This window comes from Ascoidea rubescens (genome assembly GCF_001661345.1).
Source record: "Ascoidea rubescens DSM 1968 unplaced genomic scaffold ASCRUscaffold_7, whole genome shotgun sequence".
NCBI classification, from domain to species: domain Eukaryota; kingdom Fungi; phylum Ascomycota; class Saccharomycetes; order Ascoideales; family Ascoideaceae; genus Ascoidea; species Ascoidea rubescens.
In genome coordinates this window covers 104,816-119,617 of record NW_017962919.1, presented here as the reverse complement: position 1 = coordinate 119,617, position 14,802 = coordinate 104,816, and the positions used below count along the sequence as shown (strand labels likewise).

The window sequence follows — 14,802 nt, the reverse complement described above, 5'->3', positions numbered from 1 at the left end:
CAATGCTGATTAAAGCGAGTGATCCCGATAATTTCAGGAATGAAGCCGTGACGTGCGCAATGATTTTGATGATTTTGATTCCGATCAAACAAAGCATTCGGATAATTACTTCATTGAATTAATGATTTTAAGGAAATGAATTGCTGCTACCATGTAGATGGATGGATGTGCCGCCTATGCCTTCATCCCCAAACAAGTCAGGCAGACTAAATTTGGTGTAGAAGTGCCCTGTATTTTTCTTACTACAACAGGAGTAGAAAGGACTGGTGAAGGTATATTTTATATAACAGCTGTGTTGTTGTCATTGCCATTTGTCGTTTATTGAAACCAAATTTCTTTTTAAAGATCGATTATTTACCAGCAATAGGCAAACATTTCCATCTGCTATTTCCGTTACACCCCATTGCTGCTGCGGTTTTGAAGGTGTGTATTTCAACAGCTGCCAATGACGAAAATAACAAAGCTGCAATTGCTTCACACTATTAAGTAAACCATAACTCGAATGTGGATGAATAATATAATGACATCAGCTCAGACGATTGCAAGAAAAATGGTATCAATATAAATTAATTGAACTCAAGAACATTTGTTCAATCCGCTATTGATGATAGTCAAGTTGCTGAGTCAAACACCGGTACTGAAACTGATAACGGCCGCAGTGCAGTTAGCCAAAAAGAGTATAAGAAGGATTTTGAATACATACTAGATGAGCTCAAATTGTTTACTGTTGATTCAAAAAATACAATTATCAACCGGTCTCTTCTGAAAACTTGGCCGGTGCCCTTATTACAGCAACTTCAGTCGATCCAACTCCCGCAAACTCAATCGCCAAACAGGCTTGTCGATAAAAGCGTGAGGAATTGGTTTAGAGCAATACTTACATGTCGGTTGATCGTCCATGTGAAAAAAAAAGTGTTGGATTTCGATAGCAGTGCACAATGCAACCGGCAAAACCCGTTGATTTGGCCAAATCTAGAGTTGATGCTGAAGGTTTTTGTCATGCTGAATGTATTGAATATACTAACACATTTAGCGCAGTGATTAGATATGGACTTGTTAAAAGGCTTCTTGCTCTTCTTGCAGCAAAGTGGTTCAACAATCATCAAATGGATTTGACAACAGCGATTTCTTTTTGGTAATATCGACGGTAATATCTGCCACAAGTAACCACTTGGATTTGTTGATGCTGAGGATCTGCCGAACGGATTGAAGCTGCACCGATCAATTCATGGACTCAAGCAGCCTCCCATTTGTTGGTACCACAATATGCTTATTGCTCTCCAATCTTTTTGGATTTTGAACGTGTTCAGATAAAAATGGTGTGTTCATTTTCTGAAACATCAAACGCTAGTGCATTGTAGGATTATAACTGCATAAATATATTAGTGGCAAATCATCAGATGCAATCGGCAGACTGCTTAAATCGTATCGTTGTTCGTTCTTCAAAAAGAAATGTCTTGCAGTGTTTGTAGGTCGTTCGCTTAAGATTGATGTTGCTCAGCGCTACAACAGAAGTTTCCTATCTGCGGAGAGGTATGTGAGTCTAGTGACTCAACAGGATATGACTGATCAATTTTATTTGCAAGCTACACCAATAATGATTAACCCCTAGAAGATGCTACATCAATCTGATAGCTCTGAGTAACTGCTGAAAAATCATCACTTTCAGAATCAATTGGCGAATAGTGCGGCGTTGCTGCTAGCTGTTTGCAGTATGAAAGTACATTTGCTTTTGGGTCATTAATCTTATAGCATTGTGCACCAACCCGGATCCACTTATCTGGTGCCAAAAGAGCACTAAAATATTTATTTTCAAGACAATTACTTGCTCATTACAAAAGTGCTTGATCCTTTATGATAGGTGGAATAAGAGACAATAATTGAGCTGCATATTGTGATGACCAAAAATCTGTTGGTGGATAGACGCTCTTCATAAATCAAATAGCAGCTACTTTGAACCCCAATAACTAGGGATTGGTGGACTTGCTGACTTGAAAAGCTGAATACATTTTTCCTACTGAAGATGTCATCGAAGACCTGTTCCTAAACGAGAATTTCAAATATATTGCATCAAATGTTGATAAGAAAATTATTTATGGTGATATCGATTCCGCTACCATCTTGGCTATCCATCTCACCAATCAAAAAAGCTGCAAGAATACTTAAATGAAATATTAGTATATTAGACGGTTTTGCAACGTTCCGGATACATTTCTATGAGGTGATAACAAACAACGGTGCGGAAATCATTACTGAAACACTAAGCGCTGCCGTGTTCAAATCCCATAAAAAATTGGCTTTATGATTGAATTAATGTTATTTTTGGCTTTGTTGTTCTGCTCGTTTTGGTTTCATTTGCTTAAGACAGCTTGAAAGACGTCTTGCTGCTTATGAGACACTAATAAAACACACATGTTTCACTGACCGTGGTTATAGTTCTCTTACAACTGTTAGATGTTGAGGGCATCACCTTATTTGCATTCTTTCTTCAAAAGGTTCAAACTGGCATAATAACAAAATTTGGGTATTCATTTCAAGATTTTGCTACTTGGATTTGTGATATTTTTACTTTCCAATTGCGTCCGATTTCATGTAGAAGTCCAGGATTGTAGCCCGAACAGCGGTTCAGAGAAGTGGCTTTTGAAAACAAGCAACCCAACAAAGTGGCTAGTTAACGGTTCGAACGAACAAGACTAAAGATCCACTCAGTCCATGTGGCTTAATAAATTAGAAAAGTCTTTCTCAACCAAGGCGCATGCCTGTACTTTAAATCAGTCATCTCTCTCACACCAAGTTCTTTGACTTCGAATGGCCGGACATCGGATCTGAACCAATTCACAGCGTCCGTGATCGGATCTGAGAAGAACTGGAATCCCACTCACACGTGGAAATAGTATGTCCAACGCAAACGGTGGTTTGCAGCTTGTCTAATACTTTTGAATGGATTGACCTGATCTTCTGAAGATTGGATACTGAATTAAGGGGGCTGTTGTGCGTTTCCCGCGTCTTCGCATCCGGTTCCTCAGTATTTGTCACTGCTCCTCCTGCGGGACGCTGCTTGATCTATCCCACTAGCAGCAGTTCACACGAATAACTCAATCTAGTCAAGTGATTTACAGAAGCTGCAAGCCCCCGTTTGCGTTGGCCAATCAATTAGCACTTGTGAGTGGACTTCAAGGTTATCACGGATCCGCTGACTGACGGAGTAATATTCGATCAAATCTTAGGCCCAGCCATTTAAAATCAAAGATGATGGAGGGAGAGAAATGCCTGTTCTGATCAACAGGCAGCTGTGTTGCATTAGAAAAACTCATCTAACTGATGAAAACACAAATTCTGCAGGTTCTTTTGTAATATATGTCAAAAGCGTTAGCTAGGCACATTTGCAGGTTGGTTGTTGGGGAGCACCCAGATCGTTGAAACAGCGTACAAGCCGCCATCATGTCCCCCACTTAAAATCAATCAAAAACCAAGAATGAAACTATGACAAATTTACTAAATATTCTTATTAACACCAGCAACAAGTACGTGACAGTACCAACTTGCACGTTTTGACAAGAAACAATCTCACCGTGATACAATCAACTTCTAGCGGTTGTAGAAAATATATATTGACAATCGGTCGTGTATGCTGCTATTAATACTGAAGCCGAACCAGCAAATTTCAATGAAAATATAGTACTGACATAGAACCCGAAAAATGCAATCAACAATACGAAATCAAGAGACGATTCATTCGTACAAAGAAATGATTGAATTCTGTGAACACTGCGGCGCTCAGCTTCTTGGTCATTATATTTGCAAATATATAATCGGTAGCCAATGTTGCAAAAGTAGTAAATAAACTGCAAAACGGTTTAAAAATTGAATATTGGTTGAAATATGCTGGGGACTTCTGTGATTCGTGATAGGGTTAGCCAGGTTGATAGCCGAATTCTTCTCAGAATCAATGATTAGACGATTATCATTTGTTCCAAAGAACTTGAAAACCTCCATTAGGAACAGGGCTTCTTTGAGAGCTTCAATAAGCAAAATGTAGTCACCTGCTGAAGTCAGCAAGTCCACCGAACCCTGGTTATTGATGTTCAAAGTAACTGCTATTTCATTGATGAACAACGTCAAACTACCATCTGACCTTTGATCATTTGTATATGCAGCCCAAATGACAGTCTCATATTTTATCTATCTAATCCGATGAAGCTCCTTTGTAATGAGCAGGTAGATTTGTTGACGTAAACTATGTTAGTCGACCTTTGGCACAACTTAAGTGAATCAGGCTTAGTTCACCAATGTATAAACATAATTTCCAAACTGCAGAGATACAATCATACCGAAATCAACTAGAACCAATGTCCGACGATCCTCCAATTGATTTCAGATGTGATGGATCTTCATCAGTTAACTGAGTTTCATCCGATTCATGCACCACCGTGTATGCGATAATGAATACTGTTGCACCTTGCAAATAGCATTGATCCAGCTTGCACTGCTGAAAAACCATTTTGATATCGGATTTCAATTATTGCGAAATAAAATCGTTACATTGAGCAGCATCAAGTACAACAAAAAGACCCGTAATTACTGCATAATTTTTCATTTTCAACAATGATCATAAATATGATCTAAGGAGCTTGGCCATTTAAACCGATGATCCGGCAATGAAAAAATCAACCATTAATAAGGCAAGCACGCGGTAGTATTTGTTCGAGATCGAATTAAAAACGCCATATTCAACTTAAACTAGTTGGAACTCAAAGAATTGGAGATCATTATGCACCTTCCGCTACCAACAATAAACAGACTGATTGATTCCTCAAAAATATTTGTGCAGGACTCGCCAGTTCAAGGGATACTCTGCATTAACTCATCTAAGAGGTTCTTTCTCGGAGGTCCTAGCGTCATTAACATGGAGATGAAATATAGTTATGACCTTTATTTGATGAAGGTCGCACGACTTTGATGCTGCAACTGCAAGATGAACCCTAGCCGAGTTATATCTCACCACTATACTAACTTTAATAATAAAATCAATATAATAGAATTGAGAGAAAGTTCGACCAACATATCTCGATGTAGCAAATTCATCATCCGTTGCTCTCTTGACTGTGAACAGCTAACGGAAGCCATCCGGCCCTATTCTACAATTACGGCCAACTAACAAAAGCCTGTTGAACACTAGCAGTGTCTACAGCGTTGAATGGCAAGGTCTTTTATGAATTGATTCCGCTAGATGTGGTTTCACTGTAATTGAACCAGATCAACCAGCGGCCAAAAATGGCACAATTAATCTTCATTATATCATCTCTTGAATGATTTGCGGTCAATTGAAGTATATTGACAATCCCTTTAAGATCTGCTAGATGATCATTGTTAGTTCCAGCAATTCGGAAATTATCAAAACCAATACCAGTGATTGCATTTACAACAGAATATTTGTCATCACTGGATGCAACAAAGTCTTTAAATTGCATTGTTTGTTCTTCGACTCAATCCGCTCCTTATCATTTGAATGATGTTAACATATTCCTCACCTACATTGACGAAGAATTTCAAATACTTGTGCGATGTAATTGCAGTGTTACTTTGGTCGCTCGCAGCAGCAGGCCAGCATTCCCCCATAGCACAAACACACTCGGGGATACCCCAATGACAAATTAAACTGCTTGCTGACTTCCCGCACACGACGCTACTTTAACTAGTTGTTCTGCTTTGTCAAAATGACTTCAATACGTGACACTACCACACACATCATGAAACATCTACATTTTGCCGGTCACCCTAGACGTTTCGCATCAGGGAACCTGGCGAAAGACATCCATCACCTTCCGAGAATGGTCTAACTTGTCCGGGGATTTAGGAATAACACAGCATCCAAATCTGTTCAATATTACAGCATTTGTTTGTCTTCTACATAATCATTGAATGACTTTATTCAACTGACAGCCACGCTTGGCAAGAGGAAAAGCTATCAGAGGCAGTGCTCTCTGAAAAGGTCCAATAATCACAGAATGGCCTCAGAAGCCTTAATCAACACTGACATAAAATATGTCACCATTATCTCGTGCATCGGTCAATGTGTGCACATTAAAGAAAGGTACATGACAATGACACTCCAAGTCAAACATCTCCAAATTGGTGAAATTATTTTGAACAGTTTAGATGCAAACGCGTTGTCCGATCTGAAAAAATCATTAGCTTAATGCTGTAATAGTTGATTACTTCGAAGGTGCTGAATTTGCGTGACCACTCTTAGTAAGCATGAGTCAACTGTGAGCAAAATTGGATATCATGAAAAATCAAAAAAATTATTAATTCAATATCAATGCGTATGAGCAGCCTCAACTCGCATTGTCATATCCGTGCCGGCGTGAGGCGGTTTGGCGCAGCGGAGGCCGGTCAAGTGGACCTAAAAATGTAATTATGAATGCTTTTCCTTCACGACATAAGTCACATATTAGTCTACAATTGGCAAATATGATGCACATCCTGCCCAGGGCATTTGCAGCAGCTTCACTTAAATGCGCCTTACGATCGAGGCAGCTTGTAATGGTTATCGGTAGCAGAGCAGGCGGCCAGTCATTCAAACTACTTTGCCGGTCTATTCTCATGAGTTAACTGAGCATCCAAAATATTTTTGTTGTCTCCCCATCAATGCCAAATGTGCATAAATACTAGCAGCCGATAATCAAATTAGCGCCGCGCCATCAGCGGCGCCACAATCATCAATTATTTGAGCATCAACTATAAAGTGTAAACGGCCAACAATTTAACATCAGCAGTTGAGTTGGCCGATTCATCATTGACACTTGAGAATAGACTTTGTATGCCCTAGCAATCAACGATTGAGCAACTAATATGAAATGCGTCAGCGTCAGTGAAACTACAATTTGCAGTCAGCATGAGTGTGCTAACTATTTTGTATGGTAAGTGAACTGAGGATCGATCGTCATTTGAAGCATCAAACATAGCCACAACTAAGGCGGAAATGCGGCAGCCGCTTTGACGCACGCCGGACCAGCTGCACAAACAAACAATATGCACGTTTCATTTATTTTGACACCAACAGCATGTCATTAATGCACGTGTTGACAGCCTCAGTTCTTCTATTTTAGCAAAGCAGTAAGCTGTGGGTCTTTAACATTGTGATGCCCATCCTTATCCAATTGAATTGCAGAACATTTTCACGATTCAATGCATTTCTGAAAAATTCAAGGCATATATATGGAGTCTTCATTCACTATGTGGTGCGCAACTCAGTAAGCTCATTCTAAATATCGGCATCTTGATTGGATTTGCAGAACTTAAAATGGTTTGTGAGGAAGCCATAGGCAGTTTATTGTGTTTTCTCGAGTTGGGTAGTGCCTACAACTATTTGCCTGATATACGTGACCTAGACTTGATTATTGCACCCTCCATTCCAACCGTACCATAGATTTAATTTCGGTTTCCTAACATTTGACGGCCATCCCACCTATCGAGTGCCACTTTTTTCAATCATGCAGAATCCTGTGCCGCAGTAATTATCAAATTGAAATTGAAATCAAAAGCAACTTTAACATTGCTTAAATCAACGGCATCAGCAAAAATCAATGCTTTTTGATAAGGGCCTGAAAGAACGGACGAAATTGAAAAGCATTATGACCTATGACCTAAAGCGAAATAGTAAATTTAACAGCATCCATTAGTCTTTTTGATGCTTGCCAGAAAAGATTTACAAGTTCGTTTATAACCTGTTGTAGCGAATCGTTGATAATATGTTAAGGTAATGAAGTATCTCGGAACAAAGAACGTAGAAGAGATCGCCAGCCCCTTTTATAGGGAACTGGGTCAGATTACAGAGCGTCACGAGAGCAGACCGGTAACACACACCGAGGGACCGAATGTAGACATGCGGGCGGCTCACAGCAATATTCAATCAGTGTGTGTTGGTATTACAGGTTGCTTTGAATTGATATCATCAGTTTGTAGCTTGCAGATATTCATGCAATTGGTGCAAAACCAATGGAGATTCAAATTTTCTTTAAATTAATGGCTACGTTAGATCAACTGTTGTTGAAAGTAGTTGTGCTACCCCTCTCAATTCATAAACTTCAGTGAAATCTGCACAAATAGTCAATTGATAACACCTTTAAAATCAAACCACGAATCAACTTTAAATAAAACCAGATTGTTTGGACTGGTCTGTTGAAAAATATCTTTGATGCTTTTAATTTCAATATTCATCTCATGACATACATCTAACAAAGAGCTTTTGATAGTTTTGTCATCAAAGGAACTCATGATAAATCCAATATCACAATTTAGCATGGATAACAAATCGGTTCTGCTGTCTCCAATGTATATCATCATGTCCTTCTCCTTTGTTTTTAACATCAGACTGTTTTTAATTTTAATCACTTGAAGTAGTTTATCATAGCCCGATCGAATATCATGCCCATCTTGGTTTTTCGTGTCCAAGTTGCCAGTACAAACATTAATAAGTTCATTTGAATCATTTATTTTACCAGTCAATTCATTCGTATTTACAGTTTGGAACTCAAACTCATTTGTGATTATTTTAATGTATTTGTGATAATTTTCCGAACCTAGATTTTGAATAAAAGCATGTTGAATTGGAAGCTTTGACCAATTCACACTAAGAATAATAATTTTTCTTGCTATTTTATAGTTTGGAAGGTTTTCATTGTCATTTTGAATCAATGAATTGATAAACTCCCAAAATCCTTCTCTTATTTTGATATCATCCAGTAAATTTTTAAACTGTTTGTCAGTAACATTTTCAAATACCTTACTCTTTACTATTTTATTAATAGACAAAAGATCGATTGATTTTAGCTGTTTTTGATAGTAAATTTCATCCTTAGTAGATGTGACTTTATGCTTTGCGTTAAATGAGTCGTTGAAACTCTTGAACTGCTGAAAGTAGTAATTATTGAAATGACTCCATGGTGGTAAATTGCAGCTTAATATTTTATTTTTATAAGGAATAGAACCAAGTAGGCCGATAGTATCATATTTTGTTATCGTTTCGTCCCAATCAATTATTATTACTTTTGGAGTAATTTTAAATTTGGGTTTCATATCTAGAGATTTAATGGAGATTTGATGAATGGGACTGAATATTCTCCAGCTGTGATTTGATGGAGAGGAAACTGATTTTGCTATAACTGGTCGCAGTACGCTTCGATTCACAAAAGACCGTGGATGAAGCAAAAAGAAGATCTTGCCAACCCCACCTCAAATTGAAATATCCCACCTCAACCTAACAATATTTTTAAAAACACTAACGTAGTTCGAGGTCATAACAGAACAGTCTCAACAACATTTCCAGATACAGATATATTAATAATATTATTAGAGAAGGCTCTTATTAACAATTTCTTGAAGATTTTCATCTTCTATCACTCTAATTACTCTTTTCTACTTGTTCATATCAAATATAAACAATCCAAAACATTTCAAACCTACTAGCATTAAATACATTCAACTTTTTTTTAAAGCATAACAGCTGTGCCTGATTTTGGCAATTCTATTGATAATCTCTCTTTTTCAATTCAAAGGTATGAAACTTCCATTAAAGCAGCTCCCAAGATGATAATATGAATAAAAAGTTGGGGTTGATAAAAAGATATGTCAAACTATCCATGCCATCTGTGTCCATTGACACTTTGATCAACAGCTGGCAGATAATATTTCACTTAAATGATAGGTTTTTAGACTTCTTCTACGAATAGCAATACCATCAGAATTACAAAAGATTTGGTCTCACTATATTGAAGATGATACTTGAAGGAATTTTCGTCAAGCGAGTTGAAGGAACTATATTATAGCAAAGTTCACAACAAGAACGAGCAGTTGATGTGTCTCATTGAGTACAAGGTCAAGAAATACTGGACGTTGTACTATTTTGCAAAACAACACAAAAAGCAGCCATACTTGGAGTGGTCATTTGAGTGTATGGTTCTCAATAATATGCAGTTTCATGATTAGTTGGTCCGATGCAGCCATCAGCTGAAACTAGATGTGGAATTGCTATCATTAAGCAAGCAGCATCATTTGGTGGTTGGTGATAAAGTGGAAATATCAATTGTGGATAACAATTGTGAATACATGCTGCAAATAAAAAATATCACTAATGGAAAGGATTCAAGATGGTTGTCCCTTCATGTTTGTGATCTCTTTAAGCACTCAACCAAGCATCTAACTTTCTGTTTACCTTTATTGCAGTATATCAATTAAGGGTCCTTATCTGGATTGATAGCGGGTTAATAAATGGAACATTTAATAAAATATTATATACAGAATATATACTAAATAATAATTATTTCAACATCTTATAGTTCAATCCAGAAATTAACGAATTCAAAATTACTTTTCGGTTGGGACAATTATTTGAAAATAAAGTGAAAAAAATCCCACCCAGTGATAAATTAATGGGATTCATAAAAAGAAATATATTTATGATTATCTTTGATTTCTTGAAGTACGTAAGATAACCATAGTAAGATTAATCAGTATTATACTTGTTTTAATGCATTTTTCTAGCTATATTCGTCATTAAATACATCACTAGGCTCATCGGTTGATTTTTGTTTATTTTCATTTTCTAGATTATTTGCAGATGAGTTTTGTGAGACTCCAAAAGATTTACTGGAATCCAAAACTTTAGTTTGGAAGGTAGCGTCCTTTTTCCATTGTGTAATAATATTCTGCTCTTGTTCAAAACCAATTTCAATATGGGATTTTCCAAACACTGCTCCAGCCATCAGTGCTTCTTCTTTGGCAACATTAGCAGCCAACTCACGGTGAATTTTCGCCTGGTAAAATTCAAATCTTGCTTGATCATAGCATTGCAAAAGACTCAAATCTTTTGAATTTTCCTTAATATATAGGCTTCTTTGTACAACAGCTTCTCCATCTAGTGCTTTACCAACATTCAAAATACTAGAGTAGTTGGTAGATATATTATCATCACCATTGGCATTTTCAACAACCAATTTTGGATTGGCTAGTTCCCATGGATGTTGTTTGTAAAATAATGATCGTAGCTCATCTGCTAAGAAATTCAAATTTGATGGTTTATAAAGGTTAGCCGGTTTCAAATCTTTGTTATTTGTTTTAAACACTGAATTTGAATTTTTGGTTTTAGTTTTTGAGTCCTGATTTCTACTTTCCGATAGTTTGTTTAATCGGTATGGTACTCTGATCAAATCTTTCAATGGAGGATGAGCAGCAACCACTGGCATCCACACAGGTTGTTTGGATAGTAAGCCAGAGTTAACAGCATGAGAAGCGGTTTCTAAAACATTCAATGCTTTCCTTTCTAGTTTCATTTTTAAATAACAATACTGACTTGTGTAATAGCCTTCCCCAGTATTTGTTCGGAGTGATTTCTGAGGGAAGAGAAAAATAATTCAGTTACAGTAGTTGAAGAGAGGTTTGAAAAAGGCGTGATCCATCTATATCCGGTCTAGCCAATGACAAACGAAGTAACCAGAATTATTAAGAATCGTTTCTTTCTTCACTATCAGATAGTCAGCGAAACAAAAACCAACCACAGAGCTATTTTGCTGTGATTATCAAACATCAATTAACCAATTAATCCATAAAGTTATTTTTTTTCACCATAATGGCTACAGATCCTTGGGCAAGAAGGTATGTGTCTCGACTTCAATTTATTGTGCCAGTTTCCCTCTTTAATTGAATAAGCTCTAACGAATAACTTCACTTTTTTTCCTCCATTACAATTATGAACAGAGAAGCATGGAGATACCAAGGTGCTTTTGCTAATAGATATAAAGGTGCTCTTCCTGGTTTCGGCACAGCATGTGTATTATTCGTAGCTTATTGTGCTTACGAAAAGATATTTTTGAAGAAGGATCATCATGATGAACATCATTAAATTTCCAGTTATTAAGGCTGGTTTTTTTATTTGTCCTGAGCAACGTTAACACTGATTATATTCTGCAAAAAAATTTTCTTCTTATAAATACTGTTTCACGACTAAAAAAAATATAAAATTATATGAATTGAAACTATTTAAATAAAAGATACAAGATCTAGTAAATCGTTTTCACCAGCTAAATTTTTCATTTGGAGTTTCTTGAAAATTTTTCTAATTCAAAACAAATGGTATGGAATGATTAGATTAATTATTTTATACTGTTGGAAGTTCGATAAAACGTAGAAATCGAAATAAGAACCCATGTTTTACATAAAAAAATCACTCATCTCCAAGGATTTTTGGTTTTTAGACTTTTTATTTTGAATTATGTCTATGAGAGAATGTTTTTGTTTCTTTCTCTTTTTTTTAGTCAATGATTTTGAATCCAGGTGAATATTTTTGTCAGTGAAAGGAGCATTTTTCGAATTTTCATCAATGTTTTTGTTTGAGTTTGAATTATTGTAAACTCTAGGATCTTTTGAAGTGTTCTTGGATTTTAAAGGATTTTCTTTTATAAAATTTGTTTTTTTTTGTGAAGTTGGAGTTAGTAGGGGGATTAGAAGTTCATGATTACATAGAGTACATTTATAGGATAGGACTCTTTTTCTTGGTTTCCATTTTCCAATAATTTGATTTGACTGGACTTTTACATTTGATTCCGGTTGCTTAGTTTGTTTAGTTTGTTTAGTTTGTTTATTTTGACGGATTCTATTTTTGATTTTGGGATTTGCTTTGTCAAATTTGACTCGAATTGTGACATTCACCCCAGGTAAGTAGATATTATTGCAATTTGCACAGAATCGTAAATGTTTTGCATTTTGGCTATCTTTAAATTGTAGTTGATCTGGGAGATTGATCTTATTTGTATCGCAATAATCATAAAAATTCTGAATGTAACTGTTTGATAGAGCAGCGTTAAAACAAATAGAATGAGAAGATGAGTATAAATAGTCAACAGAATGGTTCTTCTCTAATTTCTTTTCAGAACTCATTGAAATAAGTTTATTGAATATGAGTGTTTTCTAGAAATGTGAGATGGTAGCTATATTTTTGTAGAGTTGTGGGAGATGCCCAAGGTGATAATTTCAAAGAATAAACAAAAATCAGATTTTCCATCCAGTTCATTTAAGCACTGCAGGACTCTGCAGCGAAGTACATTTCGCCTTCAAACACCAGTGGATTGAAAGAGCTGAAGAATGCTAACAAATGGGTGCAATGAGTTGCAAGTCTACCTCTAGAAACAATATGATTCTGGATCTCATATCTAATAAAGTGCAAAGAATCATATGAGAGATCAACTGAATCATCATATTAACTCGTTCAGAAGCTTTTGGATTGTGATTATCTCACAGCAAACATTAAAACCATATAACCAATGGCTGGCGAGAAAACGATAATTCTTGGGGCTGGTTTTTGGAGATCCAAATCCAAAGTCAAGCTTCAATTCAAGAAATTAATTGAGTATCAAAACAAACAGAGCGACCAAAAATATATCGATCATTAATATTACAATTCATTATGCAGAATAGTGGGCTGTATTGCAACTGTGAGGGAATACTAGACAAAATTTCTGAACAGACTAAAGCCAGAAGAACTGAAAAAGCTAAGAGCTAAGGAAAGAAAAAACGCCTGCCATGCAAAATGGCATTTCCAGCAAGAGTTGTTGCCAAAAACAAAGGCCATGGCTGTCCATAGCGAAGACCAGCAAGTGACTTCCTTCCATGAACTAGCAAATATAATGTCGACCACACAAACGTGAAACCAGCACCATTGGTCACATCTCCATCCTGGATTATAAAGCCTGCAAGAGCAAACGCAGAACCATAGAAAATAGAACTGAAAGTTCCAACAGGTATCATGAGTTTGGTAGTAGCTTTATTCTCTTTTACTCTGTGAGAAAGAATCTTTCTGTTAATGAACGGCGTTAAGAATATGGACACAGACGAAAACCATGCTGGGTAGGGAGTGGCAGTGTACTGGTAAGCCCTTTGGAAGAGAGGGTTTTGGAAGCTAGAGGTAGCGACAGCTGTGACTGTCTCTTCTAGAGAAGAAGAACTTGGAGCAGCATCTTTCGCCATCTTTCGAATGTTTTGTCTGGATTGTGATAACTGAAGCAACACTCTCATCAGAGCCATGCTCAAAGTTGCTTATGAAAGGACCACAGATCTTGGGGCCTCTCCTTTCGGAAGCCATCAAGCGTAACACAAGGTACCCGCTTTGATTGGCTATTATCTGCCTTGTTTTTGTGTGTACAGTTGTGGCGAATTTGAGCCGGAATGGGAGCAGGCTTACGTTCTATCCCGCCAAATCTGCACTGCTCTGCGATGCTGGGGAGAAAGGAGTCGAACAAAGATTTGCCTTCTTGAATAAGAAATACCATCACCGGGGGTTATGCACAGTGGCATCGCTACTCATGAGCGCCTTGTCCAATCACATCGAGGGAGGTGGCTGATTCACAGCCATCGAAATATATATATTGGCTTGTTCTTCTCAGCTGTTGAGAAAGAGTTAGAAATGAAATAGCCCATAATCCACGCACTCTCAATTTATAAGGCGATTACTTCAATTGCTTGAATACACCTGATATTATATTTTTGTCAAGCCAAACACTATTAAGAACAACTAGCACATACCGCCGTCACAATGGGTAGAGAAAAACAACACGTTAATGTCGTCGTTATTGGACATGTTGATTCTGGCAAATCAACCACCACCGGCCATTTAATTTACAAATGTGGAGGGATTGACAAGCGCACGATTGAACACTATGAGAAAGAAGCTGCTGAATTAGACAAAAGCTCGTTCAAGTATGCATCGGTGCTAGATAAGTTAAAGGCCCAGAGAGAGAGGAATCACCA

The 14,802-nt window shown here is 37.0% G+C and overlaps 8 protein-coding genes across 8 annotated transcripts; 1 reads left to right on the top strand and 7 right to left on the bottom strand.

Annotated features, from left to right (window-relative positions):
* Positions 1–762: 762 nt before the first annotated feature.
* Positions 763–1,244, bottom strand: ASCRUDRAFT_148899 (uncharacterized protein). Its single transcript, XM_020189265.1, has one exon. The coding sequence runs from the start codon at positions 1,101–1,103 to the stop codon at positions 822–824; it is 282 nt and encodes a 93-aa protein (XP_020046946.1). The 5' UTR covers positions 1,104–1,244; the 3' UTR covers positions 763–821.
* A 2,423-nt stretch (positions 1,245–3,667) lies between these two features.
* Positions 3,668–4,337, bottom strand: ASCRUDRAFT_76030 (uncharacterized protein). Its single transcript, XM_020193313.1, has one exon. The coding sequence runs from the start codon at positions 3,994–3,996 to the stop codon at positions 3,793–3,795; it is 204 nt and encodes a 67-aa protein (XP_020046945.1). The 5' UTR covers positions 3,997–4,337; the 3' UTR covers positions 3,668–3,792.
* A 716-nt stretch (positions 4,338–5,053) lies between these two features.
* Positions 5,054–5,550, bottom strand: ASCRUDRAFT_148885 (uncharacterized protein). Its single transcript, XM_020189264.1, has one exon. It carries the CDS (start codon positions 5,469–5,471, stop codon positions 5,211–5,213), a length of 261 nt encoding a protein of 86 aa, XP_020046944.1. The 5' UTR covers positions 5,472–5,550; the 3' UTR covers positions 5,054–5,210.
* Positions 5,551–8,274: 2,724 nt separating this feature from the next.
* Positions 8,275–9,087, bottom strand: CTO1 (Cto1p; the record flags this gene model as incomplete). Its single annotated transcript, XM_020189964.1, has 2 exons — positions 8,275–8,396; positions 8,469–9,087. Coding segments are annotated over 2 exons (741 nt in total), but the record flags the coding sequence as incomplete, so codon positions are not given.
* A 1,454-nt stretch (positions 9,088–10,541) lies between these two features.
* On the bottom strand, positions 10,542–11,333 carry RSM25 (mitochondrial 37S ribosomal protein mS23; the record flags this gene model as incomplete). The annotated part of the gene is made up of 1 exon (XM_020191805.1): positions 10,542–11,333. The coding sequence occupies one exon, from the start codon at positions 11,331–11,333 to the stop codon at positions 10,542–10,544; it is 792 nt and encodes a 263-aa protein (XP_020046942.1).
* Positions 11,334–11,749: 416 nt separating this feature from the next.
* Positions 11,750–11,902, top strand: ASCRUDRAFT_35447 (NADH dehydrogenase [ubiquinone] 1 beta subcomplex subunit 3; the record flags this gene model as incomplete). Its single annotated transcript, XM_020190606.1, has 1 exon — positions 11,750–11,902. The coding sequence occupies one exon, from the start codon at positions 11,750–11,752 to the stop codon at positions 11,900–11,902; it is 153 nt and encodes a 50-aa protein (XP_020046941.1).
* Positions 11,903–12,210: 308 nt separating this feature from the next.
* On the bottom strand, positions 12,211–13,025 carry ASCRUDRAFT_86303 (ribonuclease P Rpr2/Rpp21/SNM1 subunit; the record flags this gene model as incomplete). The annotated part of the gene is made up of 1 exon (XM_020194922.1): positions 12,211–13,025. The coding sequence occupies exon 1, from the start codon at positions 12,934–12,936 to the stop codon at positions 12,211–12,213; it is 726 nt and encodes a 241-aa protein (XP_020046940.1). The 5' UTR covers positions 12,937–13,025.
* Positions 13,026–13,566: 541 nt separating this feature from the next.
* AIM19 (Aim19p) lies at positions 13,567–13,938 on the bottom strand (the record flags this gene model as incomplete). The annotated part of the gene is made up of 1 exon (XM_020189437.1): positions 13,567–13,938. A coding segment is annotated over one exon (372 nt), but the record flags the coding sequence as incomplete, so codon positions are not given.
* Positions 13,939–14,802: the final 864 nt, after the last annotated feature.

What these genes read in the sequence shown, in the direction of transcription:
- ASCRUDRAFT_148899 (XM_020189265.1), bottom strand. Translation starts at nt 1,103, where the DNA reads ATGATTGTTGAACCACTTTGCTGCAAGAAGAGCAAGAAGCCTTTTAAC.
- ASCRUDRAFT_76030 (XM_020193313.1), bottom strand. Translation starts at nt 3,996, where the DNA reads ATGGAGGTTTTCAAGTTCTTTGGAACAAATGATAATCGTCTAATCATT.
- ASCRUDRAFT_148885 (XM_020189264.1), bottom strand. Translation starts at nt 5,471, where the DNA reads ATGCAATTTAAAGACTTTGTTGCATCCAGTGATGACAAATATTCTGTT.